The sequence below is a fragment of the Anarhichas minor genome, unplaced genomic scaffold (assembly GCF_050575085.1).
Source record: "Anarhichas minor isolate MPS153535 unplaced genomic scaffold, ASM5057508v1 ptg000023l, whole genome shotgun sequence".
NCBI classification, from domain to species: domain Eukaryota; kingdom Metazoa; phylum Chordata; class Actinopteri; order Perciformes; family Anarhichadidae; genus Anarhichas; species Anarhichas minor.
The window spans coordinates 1,620,313-1,638,785 of record NW_027466469.1 but is presented as its reverse complement, the minus strand read 5'-3'; the positions used below and the strand labels follow the sequence as shown (position 1 = coordinate 1,638,785).

Here is an 18,473-nt window from a genome sequence, read left to right as displayed (position 1 = left end):
AATCAGCTATCGGTGACGACATGCAGATCCGGTATTGGATACCAATATTTAAATAAATAACAATTCAGTACATTTTTATCAACTCTTATCTTTGGTTTGGTGCAAATGTTACACACTGAATGATGATGATGATGTCCATTCAGTTTTCCAGATTAATTTATTGTGCTGGTCTAGCTCGCTTATCTTAAACAATAATTACATGAATTGTGAACACACAACCTGAAATATACAGCCCAACAAACTACTGCTTATATCTGTCACAGGACACACAATTTATCTGTATATAACCTTACATGGGAACTAGGGCTGCAACTAACGATTATTTTAATAACCGATTAATCGGGCGATTAATCGATGAATCGGATAAAAAAAACAGAAAACAAAAAAGCATTAATTTCCAACCCTTTATTCAAAAACAGAACTGATCTTCAGAAAGTGCACAAACAGGTTGCTCCTTGAACATCCCTGAGCTGTTAAAGTAATAATTAAAAAACATAAAAAAACAAATGGACTAACACAAAAAACATACACGTGCACAAAAATATGTATATTTTTGTTTAAAGGGACCTGAGCTGTCAGAACAATAAATAATTTATAAAAAATAAAGAAAAATACAAATCAGAAAACTTAACAGGATTTGTTTGAACGTCAGAACTTGTTCTCTACAATACACTCACAAACTGAATCATCACCGTGGTGCTCCCGTGCCATATCATATCGCTTTTGGAATCTTGCAATGAACACACTTTTTCAATTTATTAAGTGTGAAATGCTCCCACACCTTGGACGACTTAGGTCGTACTGATTTCTCTGCCTCCGCCATGTTTCAGAACAACGTTACGGGTCTCTCCGATGGTCTTTCCTCTGTTGTAAATTGTTTGATTGCATGTTTACTTTTATTGTGAAGAGCATGAAAACGGAAGTGATTTTACTGTGAAGTGACAGGAAGTAGCATGATACGTGCTTATTCACGACAACAATGATAATGATAAGTGAAAACCTATATGTCGGGTGCAAGACATATAGGTTGTTCACTGTAACAGTTGTTATACTGCAGTTTTCAGGAAGTAAAGTGTTCCGTTCAAAAGTAAAGTGTTCCGTTCAAAACCAGACGTGTCTTGGTCGTCATTAGAAGCTCCACTTCACAACAACCTGTGCTGTGCTCCGCTCTTTTTTCCCCTTTTTTTTTCTCAAACATCTCCGGGACTTATTGAGTGACGTAATAATCGCGCGACACAACGAATCAATAATGAAATTCGATAATCGATAATGAAAACTATTTTAATAATCGATTTTTATCGGTTTCATCGATTCGTTGTTGCAGCCCTAATGGGAACAATACAATTATCAGGCCAGGTTACTGACGTTACAATGGCGCTAAACCGCTAGCGCGCGAATAGCCTCGTTTAGCTAATGATGCTAGCCTTAGTTAGCCGCCCTACGTTTCAGTAGGGCGGCTAACTAAGGCCATGTGAAATAGTCAGTGCTGGTAACCCTCCCTGGTAATGTTTCCTGTTATGAGGGTATTACAGTCTTGGTTTACAGGCAGGAATGACTTTTCCCACAAAACGCTGTGACCCTTGTCCTGATTTCCCTAAAACGGTTAAAAGAAACACGTTTCAATAGGATGCTGGATTGAGTATGTTTTCTCCAAGAAACAAATGCTCCCTTCTGATTGTGTGGCACACACCTTACAAGTCCACAAGTAACTGAATCCCAGTGCTCCAGTGGACTTTTTGACAAACACACACGACAGTGTTTCTGTGCATGTTTTGTGGCATCAAAAGTTTCACCAAGCAGCTTCAAAGTGATAAGCCTTAGAACCTTATGAATAACTTTTTTAGGATTGTAACTCACTGTGACAAGCGTTGTCTACATATTAAGTACGTTTTGGGAAACAGTGCATCGGTCACAGTGATGATACTGACTGTGAGGAATCAACAGTAATGATTAAGTCGCAGGCCTACTTCTCATCGAATGATTTTGCATTCAACAAGCAGAGTGAAAATGTTTGTTATGAGGAAATCATCTCATCTAATTTCTGATCATCAAACCATCAACCTGCAATAAAAAAGGCTTACACAAACAAACAGCTCCATCATTTGGATGGAGGGAATCATAACTGGAGTATAGCAAGTGAAGCTGTGCTTATCACGAAACAAGAGAAGTAGTATGAATTCATTTTAAATCAAGTTTCTCACAAAATGTATTGGTAATTGTTTATTTTCAGATGTTTTCAGATCCTTTACTTAAATAAAAATAGCAATACTCAATCTTAAGTAAAGGTATTGAAATTTCTTTGAAAATGTTACTTAAGTAGGCTGTATTATTAGCTAAAAATAGGCCTACTCAATTTGCAGGCCCTGTAAGTGTTACATTATTATATATCATGGTATTAATGTTTATATGTTTTGTATATAAAATCTTAATCTGTAAAGTAACTAATAACTTAAGGTGTCAAATGAATGTAGTGGAGTAAAAGGTGCAATGTTAGCGTCTTAATGGTACTGGAGTAAAAGTGTTATGTAGCATGAAACGGAAATAGTTATACTTAAATTAAGTACAAAGTACATATGTGCAGTGCCTAAATAAATGTACAGTAGTTACATTTCACACTACATTTATTCCAGATTTCATCCAGTTTTGAAAACGATTATTTTACATATTATACATTATAATAATAATAATATTATTATTATTATCATCATTCTTATTATTAATAATGAAAAATATAAATAAGGCACATTGGAAATGAAATAGTGTTCTAATATTAATTAAATAAAATATGCTGTATGCTTTTATTTTGATGAAATTCACCAGAGCCTTGGATGAAAAATTAACATGGCCTGAAGACATTATTTCGAAAAAAGTTTTGTTTAAAAAAACAACTAATAACGTAAAACATTGTTTTATGCAAAGCACAATAAATACAGTATTTGGTACACTATTACTGTCGTACTATACAGTATATTCACCAGGCTGCTCTGCCCCTCCGCACCAGCAGGGGGCAACAATCTCCAGCAGGCCCGGGTAGCGAGGATAAACCTTCCTGAGCAACGAAGGTCGTTCCTTCCGGCTCCGGTCCCGTTACAAGTGGAAAGGTAAAGACAGACCCGGCGTAGTAATCTAAATATATCTTAAACATCTCATGTTCTATAAAACAATAATGCTTGATGTTCGATAGCTGTTAATGTCACAACAGATTCCTTCGACGTATTTCAGCCTTAAACGATTAACAATCGTGGATATTAGACTCAAAAGTGGGGAAGTGACAATGTTCACGAATGGCTGCCATTTTTCTCTGTTAACGCGGGCCACCTTAGTCAACGCTCAAGTATATTAAAGTGTTTGACTAGAGGTGTTAACACGTCAAACAAACCTACTGTATTTATTTAGTAAAGCGTTAGTTTGTAGGCTTTCGCCTGCATCGATTTGTATCAGTACATGTTGCTAAGTTGACTAACATGCTACCCTGCTAACATGCTATCACAGTGGAAGCTACTGTAGGCTGTCTGTAACGTGTACTTGTGGAATTTAATGGATGAATATCTCACTTAACACAGATGCTGATGCCCAAGAAGAATCGCATTGCTATCTATGAGCTCCTCTTCAAGGAGGGCGTCATGGTGGCCAAGAAAGATGTCCACTTGCCCAAGCATCCGGAGCTCGCTGACAAAAATGTGCCCAATCTTCATGTGATGAAAGCGATGCAGGTGAGAGTCTGGGTGATGGCGGTTAAACACTGAACATTTTAATGTTTTCATGTGGATATAGCCTGACCCAAGCTGTACACATGAGCAGTGACCTGTTGTGTCCCTCAGAGCAAAGAACAGAGTAGTACTGACATTAAGTGATCAGTGTAGGTTTTAGTACTTTGCTGAATTATGCTCTTTTCTTCTTAAAGTAGTCTGTTCCTAAAATGAGGGACATTTGGGGGGTGGGAAGTTGAACTTGTATTTTTCACCTGCAAAAGTAAATCCTAATGAGAATCATGCTAGTAAAGAAACTGTTAATGTTCCTGATGACATTATTTCAATAACACTCAATGGGGCCACTATTTGTTAAACACGATTTACATGGCGGAGAAGGATAAGTCTATGTATTGCTTACAGTCATGAGTTGGTAGTACTCTATCCAGTGTGAAAACGACATGTTTGTGTTTCCCTCCAGTCCTTGAAGTCCTGTGGGTATGTCAAGGAGCAGTTTGCCTGGCGTCACTTTTACTGGTACCTCACCAATGAAGGCATCCAGTACCTGAGAGACTTCCTCCACCTTCCCCCTGAGATCGTGCCCGCCACCCTGCGCCGCCAGACCCGCCCTGAGACCGCAAGGCCCAGGCCCAAGGGTAAGCTCACTGGTTGAATGCTGCTTACTTCTGTTGGAATATAATGTTTGTCAAAAAACAGTCATAGTCTGCAGTGAACTCGTGATAACTTCTGATGTTCCTTTTTAAATTAATCTTACTAACAAAAACCACGAGTCATTAGCTGTTAATGTAAACCTGCTGAGTGGAGGCATTCCGTTGAGATTAGCCTGATGGAGTCAAAGGGCTGCAGCCAGAGCTCAGTGTTGAGTTCAGCAACTCTGAGTCGATTGTTTCCAGCTGCGCATTAGCCTGAGATGACCTGCAACTGTTATTTCATTTTATAGAATTGGAAAATGCAATCAAGTCTCAATTAGATTTTCTGCTAATTTAGAAGGAAAGGCTGAGACTTGTGTAGGCAATCACAAGCCAGATAATCCTTCCTTTAGCCGAACATATGTCTGTTGTTGATTAGTGCTGAATCTTAGATTTAAAACAAACGTTGTCATGCCAGGTCCGACACCTTATTGAGAACAACTGATGCTTTAAGTTAGTTGGTCATTTTAACATAAATATCTTGCCATATTTGCTCAAACTGTCACTATATTGTGCTGTAGTACATGAGGAAGATAATCTGTGGAAAAATCAGTTTCCTCTGCCTCCTGTTAGTTCAAAAGCTTCATTCCACCACACTGAAGAAAAACAGCCAATCACAGCCGCAGAGTCTCTAACGCAGCTGTCAATCACAGCTCTGGTCAAACCAGGCAGTGCTGATCAAATATGAGTCAAAACGTTGAATATTGATTTTGAATCAAGTTACCAACTGTAGCCTTAATATCCTAAAATAGATGGCCAGAAATGTGCTTTTGATAATTTGAGGGTGATATATTTACGTATTTACAGAGGCCAATACAATATTCAACAATATAATAAATCCATATGAAGAGGAAAATAAATGTAGAATTATCAGATTTTAGTTTATTTTTACCATACAACAATACACTTTTAAATATATATATATTTATACAAATATTCTGCTGTGAAGGGACTTGCTGCTTAAAGAGAGAGGTGGTCTCAGCTGCAAAGTTGACAAGAATTCAACACATTTTCAGATACATAGTTAATCCGGCTCAACCATCAGCTACAATTAGCATCTCTTTGTAGAGTCTGTGTGAACATATCTGGTGTGGGTTTAGATGGGACAGAGAGGTTGTTTGTTGTTGTCTGATAAGTCGCTGGTACTCACTCCTGGCAGACTTTGTTTCACTTATGACGATCGTTGTCCTCGCTGACTCATGTTGTCTCTGCTGTCTGCCCTTTTGTTGGTGCGTTTTAGCGTTGTTGGCACAATAATTACATTTTCTTATCTCCTAATAATATATCTGCCACCAACATAGCGTTTGTCTCTCTCTTTAGAGTTTAGGTGTAGAATAAAATGTTGCTGTCGGACACAGTGGTGCATTCTGGGATAATGTTTCCCTCCCCCTTAAGCAAACCAGCGTCTTTAAATTGGTCATAAATAATCTGCTCATGACACTGAACCACATTTATATACAATACTGTTCTGTCATAGCACCTGTGTATTTAGTGAAACGTTTTGACTCGCTGAACAACTCACTTTAAATTACACAAAGTAAACCTGAATTCTTGTTTATTTCTGCAGGAATGGAAGGAGAGAGGCCCGCCCGCCTTAACCGTGGGGAGGCTGACAGAGATACATACAGGCGCTCTGCTGCACCCCGTAAGTATACTTCTCACAATGTTAGTCAACCGCTGTTGAAATGAGCAGCGATACGTCTGAGAGGCAGGTAGAAATGGTCCATCTACCTTGAATTAGTTCTTATTAGCAAAGTTTCACAACAATGGAAAAAGAGTTATTTAATTTGAGTATCTTTAATGTAATGTAGCGGAGAATGCTTTCTTAAAAATACATTTACCATTGTGTGTGTTTAAGAACCTTTTGTTTAGCTTGTTTCTGGGGGTTAATGTGTTTGTTGACACAAAGATGTTGACTGACTTGTTCATTTGTAAATCCTCCATCAGCTGGTGCTGACAAGAAAGCAGAGGCCGGTGCTGGAGCTGCCACAGAATTCCAGTTCGTAAGTACTGCTGCCATATTTTCCCAGTGAATCTTCCTTCAGTCATGAAACCTGACTGTTTAGTTGAGCGATGTATTGACAAACATTTCCTGTTGCAGAGAGGTGGCTTCGGACGCGGCAGAGGACAGCAGCCTCAGTAGATTTCACCATCTCTTTCTGTACAATAAAGAAAATGAAAATACAACTCGTCTGTCCCAGTTTTGTTGTGTATCAAAACCCTGAGTGGATCCCAGTCCACATTAGTCTTTAAGGCTGGAGGAGTGACCCCTCACCTCAAGGTATCTGTCTAAAATAGGTTCTCTGGGTACCACCAGTCTCCCCTTCACAGACATCCCTATTCAGAATCAGCTTTATTGGCCATGTACGCTTACGCATACAAGGAATTTGACTCTGGTTTTTCGTTGCTCACTACATGCATGCACAGAATCATGTGCAGTTTTTGTGAAAAAACATTCTTTTGCATGCAGTAAAAAAAACATTCTCGTCTATTGTAAAGAATGCAGTGAATGTTTCTGCATACTAGAGTCACTAGATTTTTGGACTTGCATTGATTGTGTGACTGGAAAGCTGAGACTCTCATATCCAATGAGCCCAACTGTTTTCATCTGTGACGTTAGTCCCGTCAGGATAGGTTTGAGGACACCCTGTACATCCCTGGTATGCCCCGTCAGGTGTTTGCACCATTTATAGTTATTTATTTGACGACATGATTCTAGCATAGCTCTGCCCAAACAGACAAGTTTTACCAAGCAGCAGAAGTAAAAACATCTGTGTGGGAGTCTTTAAACTTTCAAAGTGAAGCTGTTTTATGCTGACATCTAAATAGGAAACTGGTGTCCATATTGCATATTGAATATTGTAAAGTCTGTTTCTTAAGTACAAGAAACAGCTTCTGCTTCAGGGCTAAACATTTGTTCCACACAGGAAATGGCACATGCAATTGTTCAACTCTTAATGTGAAATAACACCCACAAGCTGTGAGCCACTTCAATACACGCACTAACTGAACAGGTTCAGAGTGGGTAGTGTGCTGTCGAATTGTACAGTACTATCCCGCAATGCAATACACTACGTACTGTATACTAATAGTATTGTTTATGCATTTAGTGTAAAAAAAACAAACACTCAACTGTTTTATAACATGAAATTAAATGTGCCAAATATCAAACCACAACTTAAGCATTAAACTGCCAGACTTCAGAGAAACTTATCCAAACAATTAAATGTTTGTTTTCTGTCATTGTTTCACCACCATCCACATGCATGTTCAGCTTCTCCAGCTGTGAGCAGCTCTTCCTTTTGCTTTGTTGGTTGTATTGTGGAAGAGCAGTGTACAGTACATCGACAGCCTGCAAGAAAAAATATCAATATAGGGTGCACACTGAGCGTTAACCTAATTTAGTTTTTACTTTGTGTCCACTTTTCCATCATGGAGTGTTGATTTGGACTCTAGCCACAGCGACTTGATTTACTGTTTACTAAATGCAAAAAAAGGATCACAAAATCAATGAGGCCGCCCTGAATGTGAAATACTGGTGTTTATTTGTTGGCACATTTATATTACAATCTTCAGTCTTCTCGCACTGGTTTTATTCCACAGTCCCAAATGACAAAAGAAGGGAAAAGAGAGAAAAATCCAGTGACACATATACCTTGGAGAACAAAATTACGAGTCCGCAACTTCAAGGCTGAGGTCAGGTGCACGCGTTTAGTTTGTTATTCAATTACTAGTATCCGGGGAGAACTTTTAACCGTTTATTCAGTTATTAAAATGGCCACTGACCATCACGCTAAAGGAAACTGAATATTACAATCCTCAGCAGCAAAGTGATGTGCTTTTAATATACAGTATATATATATTTTTTTTGTTTTGGCCACAAGATGGGGCAGTACATATGTATACCATCACCTTTGGTAAATGAAAAAGGAAGTGACTTTATCTGAAGCTCTAATTGTTCTCTGAATAATTCATCCTCTTTTGTTTTTCAATGTCATACAAAAGAGCCAAATGGTCTAGAAATCTGCAGGGACTCCAACGTGCTTATATGGACACATGTACTTCATAAATCCACTCCTGAACTCCAGCCCAGATCACTGTACATATGACAGGAAGTGCTTGTATTGTGAGTTAGAAAAAAAAAAAAAAAAAAGACACTAATCCTTATTGTCCAATGTGCGTCCTCTGGCTGTAAGGGTGCTGTGTTAGCTATATACAAGACACAACAGATTAAAGAACGGACAAAAGAAATCATATGGATCAAGAACAAGTGGTCATTAATAATGAAGTCCCTGGCTGTTACTTGTGGACATCCTCCTCACATTCATTTTGACAGTACCTGTCACGCGCGTCCAACCACCGAGAGGGAATGAAATCATCGCCAATTACTCACTTTTACATTTGTCTTTTTAAAGCCATATACAGATTCAAGCCCTTGGTGTCCGATTGCACATTTCAATGAAGACTTGGAAAAAGGGTCTCGTCAACACGAGCTCTCTTTTGAAGTGCCGGGTGGTGCGTCGTAAAGCCAGACTTTGGCCACCGCGCCTTTCTGGTACACAGCAATAAAATCAAAGTCTCAACCTGTTGTAAAGGAGACTTTAGACTCCTTCCACATACACTTTCGTTCAGGGAGTTCGTCATGGAGGGATAATAAAGGAGTCCGTCTGAAGCCTGATTTGCTGGGAGAAAGGGCCGCCTTTGATCCCCCAGATTTCACTTCTCAGTGTCGTTTCCCATGAAGGCTTCTGGACAACTGAATAATGATCCTATAGTTTTCTGCCAATACTTAATAAATGTGCATCCCATCATTTTAACCAAGAACAATTTTACTTATTTTGTTGGCATTCAAAAATAAAAAATACAGCTCCCATGAGTCTTAGCGGTAGGCGCACAATCAAAACCTAAGAGAGCCGTTGTTTTTGAGAGCTGGCAAAGTAATCACTGACGTATCTGTATTAAAAAGGACTCAACGTTTACTATCCATAAATCACACTCCATCTTTAAAGCTGCTATCATCAATGTTTCTATACAAACAGTGGATCACATGACTTCTGTTTGTTACTTGAAGTCATGAACCTGCAGAGTATTATCAACTGACAGTAGTTCCAGGCTCGACAGGGCTAATAGCATCTTTCAGCTCATTGTTTTTATTTTATGGCCCACCACTTTGATGTTTTAGTTCACCAACTGCTAAAAACAGTTGTTAGGAAGCCTGGTATTTACCTCAGGAATTAGTAGAGACCAAAACTGAGATAAAAGAGGATTGAATATTGGACTAACGTTTATCAGATGGACACAAACGCAACAAAATGAAAGCCAGCGTTGCTCTTTAAATGGCGGATGTGTAACTAAGCAACAGTTTCTGCCATGTAGACTTAAATGACTGACTCATGTTTGCTGCGGTAGATTTAAATATGGACAGAAAAGCAGAGTATCATGTGAAAGAACAATGAAAGAAACCCTCTGTGGGAAACACTGACTGAACAGTGAAACAGCTGCTTTACTTCTACTAATTAGTGGTTTGGAAACTCGCTGAGTCAAAGAACAGTAATCCTTAACTGTTACAAGGTTGTTTTTTTTGTCAAAAAAAAAAAAAAATCTGAACTTTGAGAATATTCGATTATAAATAGGCTCCTCCCTCTCACCAACAACCACACTCCTCGTCCTTTGGCCTCACATCGATGTATTCTATCCCAACAGCTCCAACGCCACGCCTGCAGCCCGTTCTTCCAGCCTCAGTTGAAATGACATGTCGGACTCACAGATGAGTAAGAGGTGCTTTTTGTCATTTGTACTCTCCCCTTTGATCTATACAGAAATAAACAATGTACAATAAAAACCTCTAACATGCTATCTACAGCGCCTCCAGTTTCACAGTATTGAGCCAGCTGCCTGACGCCACATCGAGGCCCCGTGACGCAGCTCGGCTAAAGAGACTTTTGCCAGACGTTAGAGAGAAAAAACAACATAAAAACAAAAACAAAAAACTAGTATCCAAAAGCATTTTACATGTTAAAAACAAGGTCTCAAACTGTACAAGGCTTGTTTGTTCTGCACCAGCATTATAGATTTGATTACTTTCGATGTCAAGCAGGTGTTTTTGAGTGTTTTCGGGGATGCAGATTAAATAATAACAAAAGAAATGATGACCACGAGTGCCCACTAAAGTCACCTGTGCCGTTCCGAGCAGTGTAAACAATTGCTTTTTTTTAACCAAACTGAATGTGAGGAGTAAAACATGGAAATGGGGGCTTAATAACTTAAGTGATATGTGCTGCATTCTGAAATTCAAAAGTCCATGAATTTGAAATCTACTGTCCTCTCAGCATGTGGAGGAAGACTTTGTAGTCAGTCAAAGGAGAGCAGTTAAACAAAGGAAAGGGATTTAAAAAGGAGGTAAAGACACTGAGGAGAAAACAAAAAAAAAGGTGGTTCATTTGACATTGTATGTTGACATTCCTTCACTCTCTTTACCGTGTTCGTTACGCTCTGCTGGAGAGTGAAACCTGTAGTGCTTGGCTAGCTTCCCCAAATAAGAGAGAAACACACTTGACACTTGAAAAAAAAACTAGTGAGGAGGGGGGGGGGGGGGGGGCGGGCGTATCCTTCTGATCAGAGAGAGGTCAACAACAACAACGATAAGGAACAAAATGAAGAGAATCCAAAGAGACCTCACCACAAACAAGTCTGTTTGCACAGTCAGGTCACCCGAGCGAGTGAGACACAACATGACGGTGCTCATGCAAGACAAGTCACTTCCCACAATTCTGTTCATTCCGATACAGACAACATTTGCTATCCTTATTAAAATGGGGGGGGGGGGGGGGGGGGGAGTACACTAATGGGCACATTCATTCACCACAAAAAAATATATCTGAAAGAAATAAATGGAGACTTTAAAAAAAGACCACCAGAAAGCCTTCCGCTTAAGCACTAAGTATACACTTTTACATTACAACAGTAAAAAGTAGTTCTTGCATTCAATAAACACCACGCTAAGGGCGTGTTAAGGGGAGAGAGTGAGGAGGGGGGGCGGGACATTTCATGCAGTTGTCAGTAAAAAGAAAACAAAAAAAATAAAAAGGGGTCAAAAATTACATTTACATTTACAAAGTGTTTCAGACTATTCACCCAACACTTGTCATCAAGTCTGTGCCACAGTTCTGGCACAAAGCAGTTGGCAAGGCAAACCATGTTATTGAGACAGAAGAGAAGAGGAAAAGAACAGAGGGGGGGAGAGAGCGAGAGAGAGAGAGAGAGAGAGAGAGAGAGAGAGAAATGACACGAGTAAGAGCGCAAGTGGTGAAGAAAGCTCCCCGGAGGTGTCAGAGTTAGGATTTTAGTTATCTGATACCCGAGACGGAGCTCTGATTGATGCTGTAGGTCGGGGACAGGTCCTCGCTTATCGTGGCCACCAGAGGCGTTCCGTTGCTGGTCGGGCAACTCTCCCGGAGAGCCTCGAAGTAGGTGGCCTGCACGGGCTTGTGACACTGCAACACTCTTATGGCATCGTCTATTTTGAACCATTCCCTTTGCCTCCCTGTTGGGACACAACAAGACGTCATTGTTGGAACAAGTTAGGACATGTGAGACACAACAAACAATTAGTAATTATCAGCACTGTACACAGCGTTCAAATGAAAATCAGGAGGGCAGGAACAAAGCTGCTGTTATAATCCCCCCCCACAAACGTACAGTAAAATCCCTGAACTGTAATATCAGTAAAGCCTGGGAAAGAACAACAGAGCTACAGACAGCATGTGACTGCCCCGTATGATCCCTAGTTTTGTTTTTACAAGAAAACAAATGCGAGGCTTTACCAATGTTGACCGAGTCCTCCCAGTCCTCCAGCGACTCTGTTACGATAAGGACATAGACGTAGGTTCTGTGTTTCCTCTCCTGGTTCTGTGAATATTTTCATTCACAAAACATGCGTCATGGTCACGGTTGAAAAACACACAGAAAAAAAGTCAACTGAAAACAAACCTCACCTCAAAAATTCCAACTAAGCGACCTAAAGTGCCCTTCACACCAGCCTGTAGAAGAGAGGAGAGTTATTCAAATGGAGTAAATACATATCGCAGCATACAGTTACAGTTGGACAACTCGGGGCTGTAACAATGTAATCTAACAGCCCAGCAGTCAACGTTGCATGCTGTAACCTTGCTGTGTCATTTCTAAATTGTTTGTGCTGCAGTGGATTACATTACATCATAAGACTGTTTTTATCCCCTTCTAATTCCCGGGTTGTTCCGGAATCCTCCAAGTAACACACGAGTCAAACATTCAAACATCAGTGACTTCATTGGAAGCCATGTCTTATATGTACCGATTCCTCCTCCATTCATTTCACACTTCAGTGCAATGTAGCCAACAGGAAATAATACAAACGAGTCTGACGGTCTACGTTCTGGAACCGGACATCTGAAGTCACAACAACTTAGTTGGAAATCAGGCTTTTTAAAAACCATTAGATAAACTATACAAGCGTGACAACGAACGATTATTTTCATTATTAATTTAATCTGACACTTATTTTCTTGATTAAAGAAGCACTGAAAGAAAGAGCGGCCGGCCCGGATATGTCAGCAAAGCAGAGAAGCTCTGAGAACACACACAAAACAACACACACACACACACACACACACACACACACACACACACACACACACACACACACACACACACACACACACACACACACACACACACACACACACACACACACACACACACACACACACACACACACACACACACACACACAACTACTTTCTGCTCAGGTCGACGTCACTCCACTATATCTTTGCAAATAGTTATTTTCTGCTATATTAATATATTAACAGATAAATCCTTTGGTCTACAAAAACGTTAAACGGTGATAAATGCTCATCACTATCTCCTGGATCCCAAGCCACACGTATCGTTTTGTCCAACAAGCAGTGAAAACCCCCAAGATGTTTGATTGCAATTGTAAAAACGGAGACAATCCGTTAATTGACACATATGAGGAGGTTTGGCATTGTTCCCCCGCTGCAAGAAAAACTTTGCCATTCGAGCAATTGTTGCGGCTCTTATTTCTACAGCTGCAAAACACATGTGAACACCTCTGTTCCGCTATCACTTACTGTCACATACTAATGGCTCCTCTACAAGATGTTTGGAGTACCATAAAGATCAAGTATAAAGGTCACAAGCAAACAGATTCACCGTTTCTCTTCCTGTCCCTTCACACCCAAGCCATGCAAATGTCACAACCTATCCTAGACAGTGGATGACTTGCTTGTTACCTTTAAAACATAACAACAATGGGAAAAACAATAATCTCCAAGCTAGATCTCAACTCCCAGAGGTGGTCAGCAGGTCAGGTTTAGATACAGAGCCAAAGCCACTTGCTGACATCTTTGCCGCTTCTTCTTCTTCTTCAGGTTCCAGTTTCAGTCTATAAATACATGTTGACTGCACTCACGACACCGTGGACTCAAGAGTTGGACTCTTCCGAGATCATATGTGAAAGAACAGGCCCACCACTGGAAACCCCGAAGTCATGCCAGGGATTAAGCAATAGGCCAAAAGTCAACCTGTACGTTTCGAGATGGAAAATGTCTCCCAACTCAAGCATTTCATGTAACTGAAGACTACTGGCCATCGTCTTGGGACAGCGGATGCAAAGCATTGAGTCCTGTGTCTTCCTGGTGTACGACTATCGAGCACAAGCCCAGGTTGTGAACGTGTCAGACAGACCAAACGAACTCTCTGTAATCGTTTAACCTGCTGCGGACTGGCGAGAGTTCAAACCAATAAGCAAAAGCAATCACTCATATGGTCATCAGAATAAGCTCGGCCAGGATTAGGATATGTCCTGTTACACCACAGACCAATAAGAAGCTTAGGAAGCCACAAGACATGGCGATGCATGAAAGTCACCTCAAAGGGTCAGAATGCGGCCTTTTACCACTCATTTTATGACAAACATCAGTAGTGATGCCACAATGCTTTTGACCCCTGTGGAAAATGTATTGGCAAGCCGCAGCGTCCTGCAACCGTCAAAAACTAGCAAACAGCGAGGAGCCAGGATAAGGGGTGGTATCAGCATCCATCAGTGTGACGATCACACACAGAGAATATGCTTTGTGTGGTCAGTGACACGCCAAGAGCCCATAGCCGGGTGAGATTCAGTGTCTTCAGCGCCCTGTCGCCATTCTGGTCAAAATGCCCAAGCGATGAACACGAGGTACCAAAAGGACAATACCTGATTCAAGGGGCGGACGTTAGAGGCACAGGCAGTATTATTGATTTCCAATGAGCTGTAGGACTGTTTACTAATTGCTACCTATCCTCATAAATACACACACACACACACACAAATAGACACATTTTGCCTTTCAAACTGCCTTTTGTAACAAGGTACATGTGGTAGAAAATAGATAAAATAATAACTAAGCATGAAAGCGGATTGTTTTCCTTGGCTTGCTGTATTTGTGGGTTTGGATAGTGGTGCAGTGCAACCGCTGGGCAGCCAGTGTTCAATCTCAGTGTGACCTCCTTTGACACCCAAACACTGCTTTGTAACATGATGCTATGATGCAGCTTACATGTTGCTAGGCTCTGTCTCTCTGTCCCTGCAAACAGGATGACTGCACGGACAAAATGGGTTTCGACAGCGAGGTATTAGGCCCAGTGTTAAATGCAGACATGATTGAATAGATGAAACACAATACATCTTATGAGCTTCAACTCAAAACTAATTTGCCACGCTGCAAATGGAAATCTACTCTCAGAACAATATTCCTGGCTATGAACCAAGTTCAGAGAGGAATATTTTTACATTCATGTTTCAGACACATGGGTCAATTAAAGTGCACAGTCTACATAGGGACTGCATTAGAAAACGAAAAGGGGGCCACAATATAGGCTTAATTCAGATATTATAACTATGAAAAACAGTTAAAGAACCAACCTCTTCACACACTTCTCGAGCTGCAGCAACGTTGGGCTCCTCCTCGGGCTCCATTCCCCCTCCAGGAACTATCCACTTATCGGGATGTCGACTACTGCTCACCAACAGCACCTGCGAAGCGTCCCATACAAACCTGGTTAGGCATTACAGCCTAACTCCATGCTGTTTGTTAATCGTGTTAAATGGTTTGTGTTCACATTAAAACAAGTGTTGCTGCTCGAGCAAGATTATTCAGTGATCTGTGTTCATAGTATTCACAAGAAGAGGCAAACACCAACATCCGACACAATAACTACCAGTCAATAATGACACTGAAAACTATCAAGGCTATCTGAAATGAACTGGGGCCAAGTTATCCAGCTGGATGTTGTTGTTTTTCCCCCAATAGCTAATGTATGAATCACTAACTTTGCTGTTTTGTATCTGCAGTAGTATGGTGAGTTCATGGTGTCAACACTGGAGCTCACTGTCTCTGGTAAAGGTTTCCAGCTATGTGCAGGTCAGACTGATGTGTTTCCTGTAAATCAGCCCATGTTCACGATCTGGCCTCTACTTTTACCGGAATGAGGAATTAAGTCTCTGATCAGTCTGCCTCCCTAGTAATAATGTTTCAACTACAAAGACATCTTTGAGCGTGTTGTTGACATCAGCTTCCCAAAAAATCGCCTCTGATCTCAAATAACCCTGTAAAGTACTACTTTGATTGATTTTTCGTGGGAGAGCGCACGATGGCAGCGAGTGGCATATAAACAGTTATTGTAACTACGTGGTGACATTTGTACACAACTAAACAGGTTTCGGATTTGTCATAAAGCAGGGTGGCTGTTCCAAAATCTTATTATTATGGGTTTTATGTCATAAAGTCAACAACGTAAAATAAGCAGTGATGCAAGACAACCGGGCTTCGCGACCAGTGTTGTCTGCTGGTTAAAGCTAGCACAGCTAATAGTTACATCAGTCCCATGTTTGGCTATCAAACCAGTTGCATTAACGCTAACCCAGTTAACACCAACAGTTACTTAGCTCGTTTAATCATCTGTAACGGGAGCAGATACATACTTGTCACTTTGGAAAGATAAATGATATCTACCTCGTCTCCTTATGATAAAGTCACCGCTCATCACAGCCCGGGCTGTGGTCGCTGGCTGAGAGCCGGCTGCCCACAGCAGCAACACGGCTAGTTAGCAGGCTAGCGTTAGCATTAGCGTGCTGCTAACAGGTTGACTCCAAGTAACGCTGTGTATAAAACCCCGAGGTTGGTATATGCACAGCTAAAGGCTTACATAACCTTTTTGGTGAGTGCAAACTCAAAACTAATGTTTAATACACAACGACAGAAGACAATACAAGAGGTTAAGAAACGAGTGAGTCATCGTTTCTAGCTGGCATAAAACCACAGCTGTATTGACAAATACAACGTTACCGAGTCACAGACAGAGTAGCCACACTGCTAATGCTAGCTTGGCCCGCTAGACAGCGACATCACCGGACTCACCTCCTCCTCAGTCTCGCTCCTGAAACACAGGCAGGCGGCCCGCTTCTTGTAGCCATCCTCGTCGTACGTCCGGGTTTGGTTTGACTTGAGCTTCATCATCTCAAAGAGCACAAAAGTTCAAAAGTACAGCTAAGTTTACCACTTATAAAGATGATGGTTGTAGACGCAAAGTCCTCCTCCGGGGAACCTCGGCGTTTTACTTAAAAGAAATAACTTCTTCTTCGCTTCATTTTCACAAACCTGGGCACATCTACGGCACGGTCGCCATTACAAGGAGCCGCTACGCCCACGACGTAATAGGAATTGCAATAGCTCGGGGAGCGTAAGAAAACTACCCATCGGACGTTGAAGAATCGCAACAACGGAGAGGAGGGGAGAACGCAACACCACGCTCTGACTGGAGTGAGCCGGTGAAGGAAACTGGCACTTTTGGCTCCAACTAGCTTCTCATGGCCACTTGTTTGAAGCAGATATAATTAAGTAAGATTGTAGCCTACAGCCTTAATCGAGGAAGTATAATGTAACGCTATTAATGTGGTGTACCGTTAACATTTAAACATGATTGATTAATACTGGTTTGAGTAATCATTTTCAGCACCGCAGGTAATGGACAGCGCCCGCATATGTTCTTCAATACTGATCCAACAACGTGCAATAAAATGGTCTGTTCATCTCACATTGAGTTCACCCTTGTCACATAACTGAACTGAAACATACTGTAGGTTAATCTATTAGGCAATCCACCATTTGATAATAATCATAATAATAATAGATTTTATTTGTATAGCGCTTTAAAAAGGTACTCAAATGCACTTTACATGGTAAAAACAGAAACAATAAAAGCCATAACAATATAAACAAGGCAAGTGACTATTGAGTCAATAGTCCTTTAAGTAATTTTCAAGCCAACCCTTGCCTCTGTAATGTGATAATTGGAAGTTTTACTTTTTCCTATATGATTCCTATATCTGTGGATTTTGATGTTGGTCGGGTAAAACAACAATGTGAGCACCTTGCAATTGAGCATATTTTCTGACATTTTATAGATGTAACAATACATGGATTTATTGACAAAACAACCAGTTGATTTATCAATCAGCAATATAATTGTTAGTTAGATGAAACAGCCACAAACTAGCATCGCTGCTTGAATGCTTTTATTAGCTCTGTAGCCAGGTTTTTAAATTTGTGCCCAATCTTGCATGTTTTTGCTGACATACTTGATCTTGCATGTGATTTGTTCGTTTTGCAGTGGTTCCTTGTGTCTCTTTGAAGTCATTTTCTTGTCTCTTTGAAATTTTAATGATTTCCGACTATGAGAAGAATATTTACTAATGGATGAAGGATTTCGAAAACATCTACCTCTTCAAAGTTGACAAGATGATGATTTTACGAAGCAAATCCTGTAAGTTAGGGGTAGACACCTCAACTGTGTTCCTACAATACATTTAAACTGGTCAATCTCTACACAGTTGCATATTTCACTCTTTTTTCAAATTACTGCTTTATTTAGAGAATATAAGGTTATATTTTGTATTGTTCAACCTTCATATATTTTTGAAGTTAATCTCATCAGATACCTGTAGTGTGCAACTACTCACACTTGACTCAGTTGC

General features: G+C 40.5%; 2 protein-coding genes across 2 annotated transcripts; one reads left to right on the top strand and one right to left on the bottom strand.

The window, feature by feature from the left end:
• Positions 1-3,005: 3,005 nt before the first annotated feature.
• rps10 (ribosomal protein S10) lies at positions 3,006-6,586 on the top strand. Its single transcript, XM_076096747.1, has 6 exons — positions 3,006-3,101; positions 3,564-3,713; positions 4,171-4,345; positions 5,967-6,044; positions 6,347-6,402; positions 6,501-6,586. The coding sequence occupies exons 2-6, from the start codon at positions 3,564-3,566 to the stop codon at positions 6,540-6,542; spliced, it is 501 nt and encodes a 166-aa protein (XP_075952862.1). The 5' UTR covers positions 3,006-3,101; the 3' UTR covers positions 6,543-6,586.
• Positions 6,587-7,921: 1,335 nt separating this feature from the next.
• nudt3b (nudix (nucleoside diphosphate linked moiety X)-type motif 3b) lies at positions 7,922-17,157 on the bottom strand. The gene is made up of 5 exons (XM_076096746.1): positions 16,858-17,157; positions 15,363-15,473; positions 12,394-12,438; positions 12,223-12,307; positions 7,922-11,942 (listed from the first exon to the last, which is right to left on the bottom strand). The coding sequence occupies exons 1-5, from the start codon at positions 16,954-16,956 to the stop codon at positions 11,746-11,748; spliced, it is 537 nt and encodes a 178-aa protein (XP_075952861.1). The 5' UTR covers positions 16,957-17,157; the 3' UTR covers positions 7,922-11,745.
• Between the last annotated feature and the right edge of the window lie 1,316 nt (positions 17,158-18,473).

Excerpts from the sequence above, each read along its gene's own strand:
- rps10 (XM_076096747.1), top strand. The coding sequence starts at position 3,564 with ATGCTGATGCCCAAGAAGAATCGCATTGCTATCTATGAGCTCCTCTTC. Across the intron at positions 3,714-4,170 it reads ATGTGATGAAAGCGATGCAG|TCCTTGAAGTCCTGTGGGTA; the intron begins GTGAGAGTCTGG and ends GTTTCCCTCCAG. Across the intron at positions 6,045-6,346 it reads CAGGCGCTCTGCTGCACCCC|CTGGTGCTGACAAGAAAGCA; the intron begins GTAAGTATACTT and ends ATCCTCCATCAG.
- nudt3b (XM_076096746.1), bottom strand. The coding sequence starts at position 16,956 with ATGATGAAGCTCAAGTCAAACCAAACCCGGACGTACGACGAGGATGGC. Across the intron at positions 15,474-16,857 it reads GGAGCGAGACTGAGGAGGAG|GTGCTGTTGGTGAGCAGTAG; the intron begins GTGAGTCCGGTG and ends GACGCTTCGCAG. Across the intron at positions 12,308-12,393 it reads GCTTAGTTGGAATTTTTGAG|AACCAGGAGAGGAAACACAG; the intron begins GTGAGGTTTGTT and ends AAATATTCACAG.